At 30.7% G+C, this 19,382-nt stretch overlaps 2 protein-coding genes and 1 non-coding gene across 3 annotated transcripts; all 3 read right to left on the bottom strand.

Moving 5' to 3' along the window:
• Positions 1-37: 37 nt before the first annotated feature.
• On the bottom strand, positions 38-141 carry LOC125217304. Its single transcript, XR_007175717.1, has one exon. It is a non-coding gene; the product is annotated as a U6 spliceosomal RNA (small nuclear RNA).
• A 5,486-nt stretch (positions 142-5,627) lies between these two features.
• LOC125210316 (transcription repressor OFP13-like) lies at positions 5,628-5,981 on the bottom strand. Its single transcript, XM_048109874.1, has one exon. The coding sequence runs from the start codon at positions 5,979-5,981 to the stop codon at positions 5,628-5,630; it is 354 nt and encodes a 117-aa protein (XP_047965831.1).
• Positions 5,982-10,395: 4,414 nt separating this feature from the next.
• LOC125210310 (cyclic nucleotide-gated ion channel 1-like) lies at positions 10,396-11,606 on the bottom strand. Its single transcript, XM_048109868.1, has 4 exons — positions 11,577-11,606; positions 11,415-11,482; positions 10,781-11,276; positions 10,396-10,617 (listed from the first exon to the last, which is right to left on the bottom strand). The coding sequence occupies exons 1-4, from the start codon at positions 11,604-11,606 to the stop codon at positions 10,396-10,398; spliced, it is 816 nt and encodes a 271-aa protein (XP_047965825.1).
• Positions 11,607-19,382: the final 7,776 nt, after the last annotated feature.

Raw genomic sequence — 19,382 nt, 5'->3', positions numbered from 1 at the left:
TTTAGTTTTTTTTTTTTTAATATTTCTTTCAAAAAAAATAAAATTGGACCATTTCTCGATTTATGCGTGTCATCCCTTGCGCAGGGGTCATGCTAATCTTCTCTGTATCGTTCCAATTTTATCGGATATCCCCGAAGGGACTTCTATCGTTTAGTTACCCATAAAGAGCTACAAAATCAATAGTTTAAAATAATAGTAGCATAAATAAACTACTCCATCCGGGGTTTTAATCTATGAAAAACTAGATTTAAATACACAAACGCAGAACAATATCATGCGTATGACATTTTTATGTCATGGGTAGTCTATTTTTAGATCATACTAACAAAGCATGACCTAAAATGATTTTAACATGACATTAAACCAAAATCTTTTAATATGACCTAAAAGTGTTTAATTATGACCTTACGTATATTTGGTTAATTATTGACCATTAGATTATCTAATCCTAGGGCTAAGATTTGGGCTTCATTTCTGGGTTTAAACACATACTTGTTTTGATCATCTCCCACTCCATCGGTCCCATAAAAGATTTCTCATTTTACTTTTTAGTTTGTCCTACTAAAAATGTCACATTTACATTGTTAGAAAAAGTTCTCTCACATTAATATAAATATTATATTTTATCTCTTCACTTAACATACAAAGCAAAACCTCCTAAAATCCCTTGTCGTCCCACAAGTGGAACGTCTTTTGTGGGACGGAATGAGTAGTTGACCAACCAAACTCGTCAATTCGGTCTTGAGTACTTCAGCCTTCTTTTTGCCTTGAACTTCTTTGACAAATTCGATAACTAATCCGGATTAAGAAATGTCTTTTGTTTCTATTTGAATGGGGTAAAGGTTAAAAAATTATCTTCGAATTGGGATAAGTCTGGACTATATATAGAGTATAACATAGCTTAGAATTTCGGATAAAATAGGATAAGTGTAGGGTTGAATTCTCCATTCTCCATTCTCCATTCTCCGACTCAGTGGCATGTTGAGCTGCTTCTGATATTCCTGCTGATTCACCAAGGGACTGGTGAGTTCGATATTCATCCAATTTGGAGGACCGCTAAATTCCGTCAGTTTTCTAGTTTGGCTCGAATCTTTATATCTTTTGTACCAAAATATAATACTATAAAAACAAACACATCAAAATACTTATTACAAACTAAAATTAAATCCTACGATATTTGCAATCAGAATAGCTTAAGTCTAATCCTTAAAAAAATACTATAAATTTACGTTTCACTAAATTTCTTCTATCCACTTATTTTAGTGCAAGTGCTCATACCACTAACTTTTTCTTCCTTAAATATTTGTTAAAACTCGTGCCAGAAAGAAATAGGATTCTTATTCGCGTACGAAAGGAGCGTTGGACAATATTGTTAACCAATAATTTTTGCTTTTTATTCTAACCAATTATCACATTTACCTCTAAAATAACAATATTGTGAATAATCTCAAAACTCTCCCATTATGTTACTTTTGCTTTTTATTCAACCAATTATCACATTTCCATCTAAGAGGAGTATTGGTATAGATTTACTCTGTAAATGATCGTGAATTTCCGAAAAGTCAATTACAGATGAAAACTATATATTGTTTGGTATGTACTCAGCATAAGTTGGGTTTCGAATAATTTTTCTTGATTATCAAATGTTGAGTTGTATACTTCAATAGAACAGGACCATACTGCATATATGTATGATTGCTGCATAGAGTTGTCGACCTACATAGTATTGACCACACTATTTTTGTCATTGTATATACTCCACAATTAATAAATTCTCTTTTATGGTTGATATTTTACTTTTTTACTGTTACTATTTTTTAGGAAGATAAAAATATATTTTATGTAAATATTACTCCCTTGGTCCGTCCCACTTCTGGAGTCCTATTTGAGTTAGACACGGGTTTTAAAAAATATAAAGGAAAGTAGGTGAAAAAGATAATGGAATGTGAGTCCTACTTTTATATGTTAGTTTTGTAATAAAATGTAAGTGGAATATATGGCTTATCATTATTTAAGGAATATTCCATCCGGACTCTTCAAGTGGGATACCTAAAAATGGTCAACCGAGATTGTTAAAGTGGGACGGAAGGAGTATATAAATACTTAATTTGTCTCTTTTAAAGTAATGTCACGCTTTAAAGTTACTCATTTTTCTTTTAGTACAATTTAAATTTTAAACTAATATTCCAAAAAATTTAAATATGGAATGCTCTATTTTAAATGGAACGAAGGAGGTACCTTTTTTAGTCTCATTTCAAATATTTCATTCAATTTCAAGAAATAATGATGGTCATTAATCATACAATTATTATTTAGCTAATTATCCTAAAATTGAATATTTTTTATATTCATAAAAAAGGTACTATGAACTATTTTCTTTTTAGTCTATTTCTAAAAAGGGTAAAGATAAATTGACAAAAATTGTATACACAAAATGCCCTCAAATTTTAAACCGATTTTTATTTAAGCCGGTTATCTCATTAACTATTATTTCAATACTAAATTACCCTTTTTATTATATTTATAAAGTAAATCACTATTAAATTATAAGAATTATATTTGGTATGAAACTATAAACAATCATGGCAATTAACACGTCCCATTATTTAGGCATTCAAAAATTAAATTTCTTCACTTGCAAAATTTTTTATCTAACTAATATTATCAATGAAAATTTGGAACTAATACCGTTAGATTTCTTCAATTTATATCTAACTATTATCATTTTAATGTGAAAAATACTCTTTTCTACATTATTCTCTCTCTTACTTTAATTTTTATTCACTTTAACTATTTTATATTATTTTTTCAAAATAAGTGTGAAAAAGAAGCACTTCGCTTATCTTGGGACAGAGAGAGTATCTAATTTTATTTCATATTTTTAGCACGAAATGTAGAATATAATAAGATCAATTAATTATCATTAATTAATTGGGTGATATTCCTAATAAAATTTAAGTTTATGTACATATAGTCATTTTCATAATTTAAACTAGAGAAACTGTTATCAGTTTAACTATTATAATTATTTATAATTAAACAATTTGACTCAAATAATCAATTTAGTTGTTATATGCCATAGCTAATTTCGTTTTATGAATTTCGTGTGAAGTTGGGTGATAACATTGAGAAATTAAATATATATACATGTAGTTTATAATTAAAACTTATTTAATAATAAATATTTGAACGAGAATTACTATTATCAATTTAATTTAATTTTTAATATTATTCATATCTAATTTCGTTTGAAGATTTTACATGGAGATATATAGTATACTAGGAAATTGACTCAATAATAGTCATTTAGTTAAATGATAATATGGAGTGAGTAAGTATATATTCATATAGTACTTTTATAGTTTATAACTAATAATTATTTTAAAAAAACAACTGGATGCGAATGAAAATTATAAATTTTAATTTATTTTTTATTTGCACTATTCGTATTTAATTTATTTTTAGATTTTGTGTGAAGATGTAGAGTATACAAAGAAACCGATTTAATAAGCATAAATTATTTGAGTGATAGTATTAACAAATAAAATACTCGTATATATACATGTAGTAATTTTTATAGTAGTTTACAATCTGAAGAATTAATTTATAATAAAATAATTAGACATAGATGACTATTATAAATTTATTTTAATTTTCACTATTATATAGTACTATCTTATATAATTTTATTTCATGATTAGTGTAGAGTATAAAGTGAAATCGACTTAGTGGCCATTAGTTTAGGGTTATCATTGATCGACTTAATCGAATTGGCAGTGAGAAATTAGGTATTGCTAAATAATACATGTAGTCTTTTTATAATTACAATCATAAGATTCTTCAAAAATAAAATAATTAGACACAAATGATTATTATCAACTTATTTTATTTTTTACTATTACATGTAATATCTAATTTCGTTTCACGATTTTTATGTGAAGATGTAGAGTATACAATAAAAGCAACTTAATAATCATCAATTAGGTGGATGATATTAACAATGAGAAAGCAAGTGTACATACATGTAATCATTTTTATAACAATCTTAAGATTTATTTAAAAATAAAATAATTGGACGCGAATGACTATTATCAATTTAATTTATTTTTTTCACTATATAATGTAGGGGTGGCAAATCGTGTGTGTCGTGTCGTTATCGTGTCGACGCGATAACAAGAAACACGAACACGACCCGTTAAGAACACTACAAACACGAACATGAACACGACCTGCTACCCTCAGACACGAACACGACACGAACCCATTAACGACACGAACCACTTCACGTCAACACGACACGATAACAACACATATATGACACGGCACAATAACGACACTATAATAATAATATTATAATATGTCACACATCAACTCTTCTGACGTACACATTTGTATAAAGAAAACTTCTTTTTGTTCCATAAACAAAATTCATAAAAATAAAAACAACACCATCTCTACTTTTTCCTTTCTCTTACTTTACTTTCTCTCTTCATTAACCCACAAAACAACGCATATAATCATATACAATACAAAGCATATATCATAAATAATTTCATTTCGAAATGCATATGCCTCTCTGATCAATTTATTATTCTGTGACAAATCAAGTCTGGTATCTGCCCGGAATTCCTCTATGACCCGAAGGTCCCTCTGTAATTGGACTCATAGGTCCCTCTGTATTTGACCCGGAGGTCCCTCTGTAATTAGACTCATAGGTCCCTCTGTAATATTTTCAGATCCAGAGCAAAACCGTCACAGATCCTCTTTAGTCACATGATTCATGTACTTTTAATGCCATATGTAAAACATATTAATTCCATCAACTACATATTCATATTACATTCCATCAAATAACTCCAATACACTATATAAATATATCCCTTTCACAAATCATATATTCACATCACGTTCCACTATATAATTTAAATATTCACTCCAATATAACATACAATATATCAATTGCACCAATCATATATCCTATCATATCCCCCATCAATATCAAATAACTCATAATCATATCAGGGTCATATCACATAATTTAAAATATTTTGGCTCAATATATAACAATGAACCATATTATCCATGAAAAATTAAAAGTGCGATTTATACATACCTGATTACAAAATTAATTTAACTAAGTTCTTGATTCTGTAAACACTTTACAATCTATGATTCATGACTCTTCTCTTTTTCTTTTGTTCTTGTTTTCTAAACCTTTTTATTTTCTCCATAATGAAACTAAACTTTATTATTCTTTTCTCTCCTTCTCCTCCCTCTCCTCCCCCGAGAGCAATTAGTAATATACATATAAGTACTTCCCTTAGTCGGTTAGCAGACTACATTAACCATCGAGATAATAAAATTGAAAGCTATGTGTTGCAAGAGTAACTTTGCTTAGTGTCCATTTTTTTTATTATATGTTAATTAATTTTAGCTTCTCCACTATTTAAATATATATACTCCCCTTCATGATCAATTGAGATTTTTATTGAAGGGGAGTATATAGGTTCATGATCAATTGAGATTTTTTAGGGTAATTGAGAAATGAGATGCAATATCAACCACTCATTTTTATTAAATGAGTGGTCCAGATTTTGCCACACAAAAAATATTTTTCGATTAATTTATTATGAAAGGGTATAATGGTAATTTCGTGTTTTAATTAGGTTCTTCATCTTCACCAAGAACCCCCAATCCATCTCCCAGCCGCCCTCCACCATCTCCGCCATCAAAGCCCTAAAATCCAGGAACGGATCCCTCGAATTCATCGCCGCCACCAACGCCACGCTGCCGCCGCGCTCTGATTCTCTACCTCCGCCGCCTGATTCTGCCTCCGCCAGCGCGAAACTCGTCGCGCCGGGCTCGAAGAAGAGGCGCTCCCGGTCTTCGTCGCCCTCCTCGACCAGGCAGTCTACGTCGCGCTCCTTGACCAGGCGGTCTAATTGAGATCGATTAGTTGACATGCTCGTTCTATCAGACATTGATCACATCTTCGATCGGGGTGAATCTCCAGATCCCCGGCCGTGAGCATTCTCTAGCAAGGAAGGGGAGCTGATCGGATCGAATCCTCTGCTCAACAAATTCATCAACGGATCGGGTGAATATCTCTACAACCGATTCAAAATCGTGAATAAAATCATGAAAGGACCGAGGATTCTGAAGAAGGCGGTGGGGAGATACTCGGCGTGTCTACTCGGCAAGGCTGTGAACTGCTGCTACCACCGAGGAGCGGATTATCTGGAAATTGATGTCGACGTCGGCAGCTCCACCGTCGCCTCCGCGATTTTGCGGCTAGCGTGAGGGTGCTTAAAGGCAGCTACAGTGGATTTGGGGTTCTGAGTGGAGGGGCAGATGGAGGAGGAGCTGCCGGAGAAATTATTTGGCGCGCGGTGAGAATCTTCCAGATGGAGATGAGATCGGCGAATTTCCAGATCGGAAATTCGTCGCCGGCAGCCTGGGGCTCCTTTATGCTTCCCGAAGACTCCAAATCTAGGCCGCAGATCTCGCTCGAGCTCCGAGCCCGCGCTCTTGTCTTCGATAAGGCATCCGTTTCTCTGTTCGCGCAGCGCTCTCTCCAAGCTCAATCCTAATTGTGAGTCGAAGTTACCGTTTGCTATAACTTTGTGTTTTACCCAATTTTTTAGCTCGGTTTGAAGCGAAGAAGTTTAGGTCTCGTTAGGTGATTAGGATTTGGTTGTGAGTTGCAATTGCTTTGTTTGTTTTCTGGCTGCTGCTATATCAATTATTGATTTATAATTTTGCTTGAAATCAGTTTATTGATGTCGTAAGATTGAACTCCAGTGTTTAATTCGCTTTCTTACTGTTGTGGAAATTCAATTGAAGTGTTGCCTTATTCATCCACATAAATAATTTCCAGATGGATTATATGTAAAACGTTGTTGTTGACATAAATAATATACGTCGTTGACATGAAAATATGTGTCGTTGACATTAATTATTTGTGAAATGTTATTGTTGACATAATAGTTGACATAAATAAAGTTTGTTGTTGACATCGTAGTTGGCATAAATAACGTTTGTTATTGACATTTGTCGTTGACATTAATTATAAGTGTTATTTGTTAGTTGTTGGCATTTTAATACGAGTTGTTGACATTCGATATTCTCGATATTGATATGTGAATAGTAAGTGTTATTTGTTAGTTGTTGACATTCGATATTCTCGATATTGATATATGAATAGTAAGTGTTATTTGTTAGTTGTTGAAATTTTAATACGAGTTGTTGACATTCGATATTCTCAGTATTGATATGTGAATTGTAAGTGTTATTTTTTAGTTGTTAACATTTTAATACGAGTTGTTGACATTTGATATTCTCGATATTGACATGTGAATAGTAAGTGTTATTTGTTAGTTGTTGACATTTTAATACGAGTTGTTGACATTCGATATTCTCGATATTGATATGTGAATTGTAAGTGTTATTTTTTAGTTGTTGACATTTTAATACGAGTTGTTGATATTCGATATTCTCGGTATTGATATGTGAATTGTAAGTGTTATTTTTTAGTTGTTGACATTTTAATACGAGTTGTTGACATTCGATATTCTCGATATTGATATGTGAATAGTAAGTGTTATTTGTTAGTTGTTGACATTTTAATACGAGTTGTTGACATTCGATATTCTCGGTATTGATATGTGAATTGTAAGTGTTATTTGTTAGTTGTTGACATTTTAATATGAGTTGTTGACATTCGATATTCTCGATATTGATATGTAAATTATAAGTGTTATTTTATTGATTGTTGAAGATTTGAAGTTTTGAATGTTGAAGATTTGAATATTTGAATATTTGAATACTTTGTAGCTAGAGTTTTAGAGAGGGTTTTACAAAATGATTTCAAATACAATTTAATGAAAAGACAATTATACCCCTGTGTTGACATAATGTGATAGTTGTTGACATTAAGTTAATCTTGTGAATTAGTGGCTGAGATTGCATATCATTTCTCAATTATGTCCAAAAATCTCATCCTAACAAGACCCTATATATATATATAGGGTCACTAATCCACAAGATTAACAAAATGTCAACAAATACCACATTATGTCAACAAGGGGGTATAATTGTCTTTTTATTAAATTGTGTTTGAAATCATTTTCTAAAATTCTCTCTAAAACTCTAGCTGCAAAGTCTTCAAATCTTCAAATCTTCAACATTCAAATCTTCAAATCTTCAACATTCATATCTTCAAATCTTCAAATCTTCAACATTCAAATCTTCAAATCTTCAACATTCTTCAAATCTCTTCAACATTCAAATCTTCAAATCTTCAACATTCAAATCTTCAAATCTTCAACATTCTTCAAATCTTTAAATCTTCAACATTCAAATATTCAACATTCAATATAATAACACTTATAATTTACATATCATCAATACCGAGAATATCGAATGTCAACAACTCGTATTAAAATGTCAACAACTAAAAAATAACACATATCAATATCGAGAATATCGAATGTCAACAACTCGTATTAAAATGTCAACAACTAAAAATAACACTTATAATTCACATATCAATATCGAGAATATCGAATGTCAACAACTCGTATTAAAATGTCAACAACTAAAAAATAACACTTATAATTCACATATCAATATCAAGAATATCGAATGTCAACAACTCGTATTAAAATGTCAACAACGAACAAATAACACTTATAATTTACATATCAATACCGAGAATATCGAATGTCAACAACTCGTATTAAAATGTCAACAACTAACAAATAACACTTATAATTCACATATCAATACCGAGAATATCGAATGTCAACAACTCATATTAAAATGTCAACAACTAAAAAATAACACTTATAATTAATGTCAACGACAAATGTCAATAACAAACGTTATATATGTCAACTACGATGTCAACAACAAACTTTATTTATGTCAACTACGATGTCAACAACAAACTTTATTTATGTCAACTATTATGTCAACAATAACATTTCACAAATAATTAATGTCAACGACAAATATTTTCATGTCAACGACGTATATTATTTATGTCAACTACGATGTCAACAACAACATTTTACAAATAATTTATGTCAACAACAAATATATTCATGTCAACGACCTATATTATTTATGTCAACTACGATGTCAACAACAATATTTTACAAATAATTTATGTCAACAACAAATATTTTCATGTCAATGATCGGGCATAATCAAGCTTAATTATTCAATTAATCAAGATTTTGGGCATGAAATATATTTTCAAAATTAAAATGATCCTTCAGACTAATGAATAGACTTAATGTTGGAAATGTGAAAAGTATTTACAACCTAGAAAAGGGAGAAGCTAATGCATCACACAAGCATTATCAGATGCACACACAAAACATAATCAGGAAACCAATGAATCAAAAAAATTGACTAACAGCAACTGCATAATTGACTAACAGAAACTGCATAGGTGCATAATCCATTAGCATATCAGACCATACTAGCACACGCCTCCACCATTTTAACACGAAAATTAAATCTTCAAGTAAATTAATCAACCTCGTCGAATAGATCCATTATTGTTTGTGGCTCCACCACCTCTGCCGCCTCTTTGCGCTGTTGGTGGCTCCGGAACGACATCGTCGCTCTCTTCACCTCCTGCAGCATGGAGAAGAGCTCCGGCGGCGGCTGCTGCTTCAAGATCCACCACGATGACATCTCCTCCCAGCAGCGAAGCCATCGTCCACCACGACGACATCTCCTCCCTCGAAGCCTTCCTCCTCTCCAACGGCTTCATCACCCCCCCTCAGCTCAATCCCCTCGAATTCGCCATGGAAATCCTCACCGACCTCCAACAACCAGAACAGCTGGAGCAGGATCCGGAAAAATCAATTGAATCCGGATATAGATAACACTAAGCCGGATATAGATATAAAAACTGCAAAGGCAATTTCCCAGACATAAGTGCTTGTGTGAAGGTTCTGACCAAGGGAACTGCAAAAAACCATACACTGGATTAGAAACTATGCAATGAAAACACTGAACAAATTCAGGAATGTGCTGACCTTAAATTCTGTAGACCCCACCAGAAACAATAAAATAACTTCTGAGGGAAGTCTTTTGATTCGACAACACCGGATTGAAGAGCATCAAGGAATATCCCAAAGTCAAAAAATGTTGTATTAGGAGGCTGTATAGGGCACAACTTGGTCAGATTTTCTGCGAATCTTGCAGGCTCGGCATCACAATAAAACGAAGCATTTCTACACGCAGATTGATCTCCGCAAGCTCTTATCCAGCATGTAGTGTCACGTTCTATTGAAAACAAATACCAAAAGGCTCCAAGCACCTAAAAATGGACCAAAAGAGACAATTAGAAGATATAATGAATCCCAACTCAGAAGCTTATTAGATAGACTTACAGGCAAGCATGTAAAGGAAAAGGTTGAAGGCAGCTCCAGCCCATGCTGTTTCAGTAAGTATGCCAGAAGTTCTTGTGACTTCTTTATACAGAGGATAGACCCGGAGAACCCTTGGTATATATTGAAATAAAACCACAAATTTCAACAAATTCTTGGTGTTCAAAGATCTTGCTCCCCTCATCTTTGGAATGATGATGAGAATTGCAATCTGGAAAGTTATAGATAACTGGATAAGAACGACAGATTCTAAAGACAAAATCTATGTAGCGATAAAAAAATGGCATTATACAAGTTCATTGAATAGTTAAAGAGAAGCTCTTTAACTAAGCTAAGCATTTCTTCAATTGTATGGAGTAATTGTTATGTCATACCTGCGGAAGTGGAAGAACTGTGAGAATATCAATTATAAAGTATGATGTGAGATATCTTTTTGCTATTTTCCAGGAATCTTCAACTAGGACTCCTCTTCCAAATACACGTGAATAAGGATCAATGAAACAGGCACGAAATTGGAAAATAATATGTGTGAGATAAAAGATATCCGTAAAAGATCGTAGAATGCTAGCAACAATCTCCAATTTCTCGTCCAAATCAAGGCATTTCTTTTCTCCATTGATAATAGGAATGTAGAAAAACAAGGGATCCAAGGAGATAGCAATCAGACAAGACAAGACAAAAATCTTGTTCCATTTCTGAAGAAATGGTCCTTGAGGATCAAGAGTTTTCCTCCTAGGTCCCTCATCATCTGTCAAAAACCTCTTCAAAGAGAAAGATCTTATTGATCCCTTGAACCTCCTAATTCTATCAGATCCAGCTTCTACACCCCTACGAAATTTGTCTGAAATTGAGTATGCTACTGAATTCAATCTGCATACAGATTAATAAGATCCGGAAAAATCAATTGAATCCATTTCTCCTCCTCTAATTGAACACAAAATACAATCTGGAAGCTCGAGAATCCACGAAATCACACTCCTATCCTTCTGATTCTGGAAAATCATTTACAGAACAAAACAATTGCTCGTCACCAACATATTGCAAGCCCTAGGAGTCGGAATCGTGCTCGGCACGATCTACATCAACATCGGATTAGACAAATCGGGGACCGAGAAGCGATTAGGTCTCTTTGCGTTCACACTCACCTTCCTCCTCTCCTCCACCACATACAATCCACCTCCGAGAAGCCTCCAGCGGCATCTACCGTCTCCCCTCCTACTGAATCGCCAACACGCTCGTCTTCATCCCCTACCTTCTTGCTATCGCAATTGTCTACTCCGCTTCTGTTTACTTCTTTTATTCATGTTTCAATTGCTCAAATTCTTCAGCTTCAATTTGGGGGAAAAAATGGTATTGCACAAAATTCCCCCAATTCAATCCAAAATGTGCAAAATTTTTGCTCAATAAATCTAGAAATTACACAACGAAAGAGACGAATTACTCACAGAGAGCAGGAGAAGAATAGGAAGAAGAGTGTGGTGTAGTTGCGAGCTAACCGCTTGACGTTCTCTTGACACGGAGGCGCGCCTGAGAGCGAGAGGACGGGAACGAGTACGATTCGGAGGAGCTGAAGAAAGCCACAGTCCATGGCGGTGTCTCGCCGGAGAAATCGCGGTGGCGAGCTTGGAGAAAGGGTTGAAGGTGACCAGCGTCAGCAGAGTGGGAGAAGAATCGCGAGACGAGGAATGCTCCGCTGCTGAAAAAACATGAAATTACATTTCTGTCCTTTCATATTAAATTAATCTAAAAATATTTATTGTGTAGCAAAATCTGGACCACTCATTTAAAAAAAATGAGTGGCTGATATTGCATCTCATTTCTCAATTAACCTAAATAATCTCAATTGATCACAATCCTATATATATATATATATATATATATATATGGAGATGATCAAAACAAGTATGTGTTTAAATCCAGAAATGCAGCCCAAATCTTGGCCCTAGGATTAGATGATCTAATGGTCAATAATTAACCCAAAATACGGAAGGTCATAATTAAGTAGTTTTGGGTCATATTATAAGATTTGGGTTTATGTCATGTTAAGATCATTTTAGGTCATGCTTTGTTAGCATGACCTAAAAATAAACTAACTATGACCTAAAAATGCCTTACGTATGACCGTGTTATGCATTTCTGTATTTAAATCTGGTCTTCATAGATCAAAACCCTATATATATATATATATATATATATATAAGAATTGTGATCAATTGAGATTTTTTATGCTAATTGAGAAATGAGATGCAATATCAGCCACTCATTTTTATTAAATGAGTGGTCTAGATTTTTCCACATGGAAATATATTTAGATTAATTAATTATGAAAGGGCAGAATTGTAATATCATGGTACATTTTATTCAATAAATATTTTTTTTAATTTTTAAATTTTTTTTAAAAATTTCTTTTAAAAAAATTAACTTTTTTTATTTTTTTTTTATTTTTTTTAATTTTTTTAAAATTTTTTTTTTAATTTTTTTTTTATTTTTCAACTACATATACAATTCATGTCAACTACATATACAATCCATGTCAATTACATGCATATAATGTCAACTACATATACAATTCATGTCAACTACACACGTATAATGTCAACCATGTGTACAATCCATGTCAACCACACACACAATTCATGTCAACTACACACATATAATGTCAACTATGTGTGCAATCCATGTCAACTACATATATAATTCATGTAACTACACAATATAATGTCAACTACATGTACAACTCATGTCAAAATGTATTTATTGAATAAATTTGTTGACATTTGATGTGTAGTTGAGGTGAATTATATATGTAGTAGTTGACAAAAAAAATGATTTTTTTAAAAAAAATAAAAAATACGCTCTCCGTCCTGCTTAAGATGACACGTTTTCCTTTTTAGTTTGTCCCAACTAAGATGACACATTTCTTTTTTTGGTAACTTTTTCTCCAATTAATACACTCAACCATTTTTTCCCACTCCTATTAAAATATTCATCTTTCTTTATCTCTCTACTTTAATACTTACACCCATCTTCTCTCTCTCCAATTAAACACTTTAACCAATAACTCCTAAAATCCCGTGCCGGCTAAGCAATGTGTCATCTTAGCCGGGACAGAGGAAGTAAAAAAAAATTAAGAAAAATAAAAAAATTAAAAAAATTAAAATTAAAAAAATTAAAAAAATTAAAATAAAAAAATATTTATTGAATAAAGTTGTTGACATTTGATGTATGCTATTGACGATAATATCCCTATTTGACATAAGCTACATGTTGACATTTCACAAATATTCTGAATGAGTGGCTGAGATTGCATCTCAATTCTCAATTAGGTTCAAAAATCTCAACCTAACACGACCCTATTTATATGTATTTTTTTTTCTACCTTATCTTTAACTATTTAAATTATAGATGCAAAGACATGTGTTTCTTCTCTTTTTATTAACTATCCCATGCACACACGTTCACACATTTATACTATTCATATATATATAATTATATTTCCATGCATTTTTAAATATTTCCACACCAAAACATATGCACTATGTATAGTTGGGTCATGGATGTTTCATAATATATTAATATTATTTCTAATATTAAATTTGAAATTTTAATTATAAAATTATAAAATTTTAAAATAAATAATAAAATAATAATATTAATTATTTCTTAACGTGTAACACGAACACGTCACGAAGTTTTCGTGTAGTTAACATGTCGACATGATAAGGACACGAACCCAATAAACTTTGACCCATTCATTTCGCGCAGGTTCGTGTCGTGTTATCGTGTCATGCCAAAAGTTGACAGCCCTAATATAATGTTTAAGTTCGTTTCATGATTTTTGCGTGAAGAAGATGCAGAATAAACAATTAAATCGAATTGATAATCATCAATTAGTTGTGTGATACTAGCACTGAGAAATTAAATATATACTATGTAGTTATTTTTGTAATTTACAATCTTAAGATTTACTGTAAAATAAAATAATTTGACGCAAATGATTATTATACTTTAATTTATATTTTATTATTATATTCAATATTTAATTTTGTTTCATGATTTTTACGTGAAATGTAGTATATGCAATGAAATCTACTTAATATCATCAACTAATTAGGTGATACTAATACTGAGAAATTAATTAATGATAAAGTAATTAATTTTTTACTGCTAGTATTATGTAATATATTTAATTTTTTTTCATTAAATATAAAAATAATGAGGAAATTGCCTTATAATGAATAATAAATAATTAAAAAAGCCGTGTATATTAATAAATGGAAGCAGAAATTTAATGTTGCTGCCTACACCATTCATGTAAATTAAGCAATTATATTAATCTCTAGATATAACGAGGAAGATATAATTAATCTTTTTAAATCACTACATATTCAATTTGGAAACTTTAGTACTTTCTTTTAATGGTCACGTAAGGCTAAATATGTAATGTATCAAATTCATAAATCATTTATTAATTTATTACAATATAAAATACCTAAAATATCATATTTTGTGTATACAATTTTTGTTAATTTATCATTATCTTTTTAAAAAATATGAAATTTCTAATTTTGGAAATCTACTCACTATTAATATTATGGATTATACTCCACTGACAATATTTTCACTACCCTTCCTCTTCATTTATTTTATTTAATCAATTATGCATTAAAACTCATGTTTAACTAAACGTTTATATATTTTCGAGATGAATGGAATATCATTTTTTGTCACCATCACGGTTTATGATTGAAGTAAAATCCTAATAATTGAAAATTTATTAAAAAGCTAAAATTTTCATTTATAAACTAATTATAAGTTTATAGAAAATAGAAGAATTCGATCAAAATTTATAAATTCTGAAACCTATCTACCCTTTTATGGCTTCTAAATTTGCCTCTATGAATTAAATTAAATCATAATTGATGGCCTCGTGATTCAAGTATACCTAGATTTTGAAATAAAATAAAATGTACTTTAATCTGCCATTAAATATTTCACAGTACTTCCTCCGTCCCTAAAAAGTACTTCCTCAGGTCTCAACAAAGATGTCATACTTATAGGACAACACGTGATTTTATAAGGTTTTATTTTGTGTGTTAAGTGGAGAGAGAAAATATAATATTTATATTAATGTGAGATAAACCTTTTCCAAAAATAGAATTGTGACATCTTTAATAGGATAAACTAAAATGAAAAGTGAGAGAGTATGAACTATTTCCTTATTAAGACCGTCCATGAAAAATACTCCTTCTGTCCCATTAGAAATGCAACGTTTTCCTTTTTGGGCTGTCCCACTAAAAATGAAACGTTTCCTAAAATGGAAACACCACTCTCTCTACTTTTCCCTCTCTCTTACTTTACTCTCTCTTCATTAACGCACAAAACAACACTTGCATAAAATCCTGTGCCGGAAACCAAATGTTTCATATTTATTGGGACGGAGGGAGTATGAACTTTCTAATTTTGGAATAGTAAAACAAGATATTACCCATACATATCATTTTATTTACAACTTATACCACTACAATACACTACTAATTTTGTGGAGCCCACTCACTATCCACTAACACTGCTTACACTAATATTTATCATTCTCTCGTAATTTACCAATTATAGATTAATGTGTCGAACCAAATGTTCATACTTTTCCAAGACAAATGAAGTGTTATTTAAAATTATTCATTACAAAAATTATCCTTTCACTCTTATTATTTTACAAATTTTGCAGAAAATGTATTTGAAATTCTACTATCGGTCTCTAAATCATAAACTTTGACTAAATCTTGGTAATTCACGCAAACTCTAAAATTAGTTTAAAATATTACAAATTTTACATTTTATTTGTTACTCAATGGCAGGTCATCACCATATCAGACTTACTTATATGTTTTTTTCATCCAATTTAACACTAATAAATCAATAAAGTTTTTTATGTAACCTTTTATCTTACTTTCCATTGACAAAAAAAGTGGTTTAAAATATCATAAATATTTAACGGTTGCTTGCGTAGAATATGTTTTTTCGCCAAAGATAATATATTAAATAAAAATAGAATGTAAAGTTTATAATATTTTACACTATTTTAAAATTCGTGATAAATATCATAATTATGTCTAAATTCATAATTTTAAATATCAATATCTCATAAAATTAATATATAAAATTTTGATTCGAGTGTAAGTATTTTTTCTATATAGAACTTTTTAAAGTTTTCTAAACTCACAATGAAAGTGAGATACTCCGTAGTTAATTTGGGAACGGAGGTGCGTTATCTTTTAATGTGAAATGTTTATTCATGAATAAAAAAAGAAAAACTTAAATGGAAATAAATATATAGTGATATTGATACAGCTGTTACAGAAAAAAATAATAAATGTACGGGCAGCCCAAGTTGGCTGCCCTGTCGGAAACAACACGTTGCCACTTGCCCGTTTACCCGTGAATTTAAGCACAATATTTTAAAATTAATATCTTCAAATGCATTTCCTTGCTATAAAATGACCCCAAAAACCCTACTTGAAATCACTTCCCATCTTCTCTTCTCAGCCTCCCTCCTTTCTACCCCTCTCTCTGTCGTCTTATATCATTGTTCTCTGGTTTTATTTCTTCTTCTTTTCAATTCATTTATGTCTATATATGTACCTGTTTACGCGTACATAGACACACTCCAAGATGGACTTTGCTAGATGCATGTCTGAATTTTATGTTTTTTTTGTTCTCTCGATTTGTCTTTGTTTGTTTTATTTTGTTTATTTAATTTTAAGGTGATTGAATCATGTGCGAAAAACTTCCATCCGATTGCGCAATATGTTATGAGCAATACGGCCATATTTTGCACAAATTAAGTAGTATTAGTGGTACATTTAATTTTATTTTGTGCCATTAATTTGCTGTTTACCAAGGGGTTGGTGTTTAAGTAAATATGTCTACACATAACTTTTTCTTGGATTTGGCAAACAATTTTCTATTGAATTATTATCTTTTTTTCTTTTTATTTGGTTAAACATTTTTCCATTGAATTATTATCTCGTCACTTGCCAGTGCGTCTAATTGGCTACTATTGTTTTCTTGTCCTAAATGGGTGGTAAAGTATACTAACTGTGAATAATTTCAATCAAGTTTAGTTTTAAAATTTTGTTTCACAGTCAACACCATCTTACGAGAAATTTTAGAATATTTTTGTGGTATATCTCCGAATATTCTTCTATAAATCCTATTCTCCCGTTTTTGAATTTTATTTTCATTAGTGATAAATTATACTTCTTCCGGCTCATCATAAGAGTATTATGACAAAACGTTTAAGAAAATAAAAAAATGGATTGAATAAGTTCATGAAATATGAATTTATTTATATATTGGTATTGTAATAAAATATGAGTAAAATAAAATGATGAATATGGAATCTATTTACTAATGGTAAAAATAAAATAGTATCTTATTGGGAGATGGATCGAGAAATGGTAAAATAAGACTTTTGTTATTGGAAGGAGGGAGTATTACTCTACTATTCATTCTAAGTCAAATTTTATTATAAAAATTAATAATATAATTCTAATTCGGCGAATTTTTTGCTCACATCTCTATTTTTTTCTAAAAGTGTATACGGTGTCAAAACATGATGAAATTTATAAGGAGTGATGCTAAATGGCCATAACGTGGTTGGCCATAAATAATTTTTTTAGCAAAAACTGGACCGGTTGAATGACAATTAATGTACATGAAAAATATCAAATATCTTAGGACGATTATATCCTTAAGCCTTAAGTCATAAATATTAAGCAAGACTCTTAAATATTAAAGCTGGAGACTCGAATACCAACTCGTTTTCTTCGGATATATGATTACGAGACAATATCGCCTGTCATTACTTATTTTGTTTGAATTTTTACAGCAATATCCAAATTTACTTTATAAAAAAATATGTCTAAAAAATTCAAATCTAGACCCCCTCCCCCCCCCCAATTGGCTCCCTCTACTTTCGTTACATATTATCCTTCTTTTTTTTATCTTTTCAGACTTTTCATTTAAAAAAAAATAAACATTAGACCATAATTATAGCACCTATTATAATCTTAAATTTTATATCATGGTAAATAACTAAATAGTACTATTAATTAATAATATTGTGATACCATGCAATTATTGTGTTTCATATGAGATTATTAATTTTTAAATAATATTATATATGTCAAATCATAATAATTCCTCATATTAAAAATTATAACAACATTTTAGTAGGAATTCTCAGTTATTCAAATCAATTGAAAAAAGCAATTTAATTCTCAACTATATATAATATCAATTGAAATATCTAAGTGATCGGTTGAAGTTAAAATCAAATAAAATTATTATTTGTATACTTCAGTCAAAGATTATTTGAATTGAAGATAAATTGGGACAAAATTAAATCGGTAATCAATTGAAATCCTCAATTATCCAAATAAAGCAATAATCAATTTAAATTAATAGTATAAAATTAAATCACGAGACTAATTAGTGGGAGACTTTTATTGATAATTATTAATATACATATATAGATCTTGATTTCAATTTCCAAATTAGTAACTAAAATATTTTATTATTGTATGACTAGTTTTAATAGTAGTAATACATCTACTAATATGCTAACTAATTTTAAAGTGTTAATGTACATCCAATCATGTGTTGCTACATGGCATGAAAAATGCAATATTGTATATAGAAAAAATGCAATATACATTTGTAGAAACTATAGATAAATTTTGGCAGATTGCATTTTTGTTATATGCAGATTGCATTTTTTATTGTCGAGTTCTGCATTTTAGATATAGGCTGTTTATTTGCATTTTATATAGACGGATTGCATTTATATTTAATTTATTTTGCATTGTAGACGATTTATGTTAACATGCTAAAGTCAACAATATAAAATGCAATTTATCTATAACAAAAATGCAATCTACGGAAATGCATATACAACTTGCCAAAATGTATATT

This window comes from Salvia hispanica, chromosome 3 (assembly GCF_023119035.1).
Source record: "Salvia hispanica cultivar TCC Black 2014 chromosome 3, UniMelb_Shisp_WGS_1.0, whole genome shotgun sequence".
NCBI classification, from domain to species: Eukaryota; Viridiplantae; Streptophyta; class Magnoliopsida; order Lamiales; family Lamiaceae; genus Salvia; species Salvia hispanica.
This window is presented reverse-complemented; position numbering and strand designations above follow the sequence as displayed.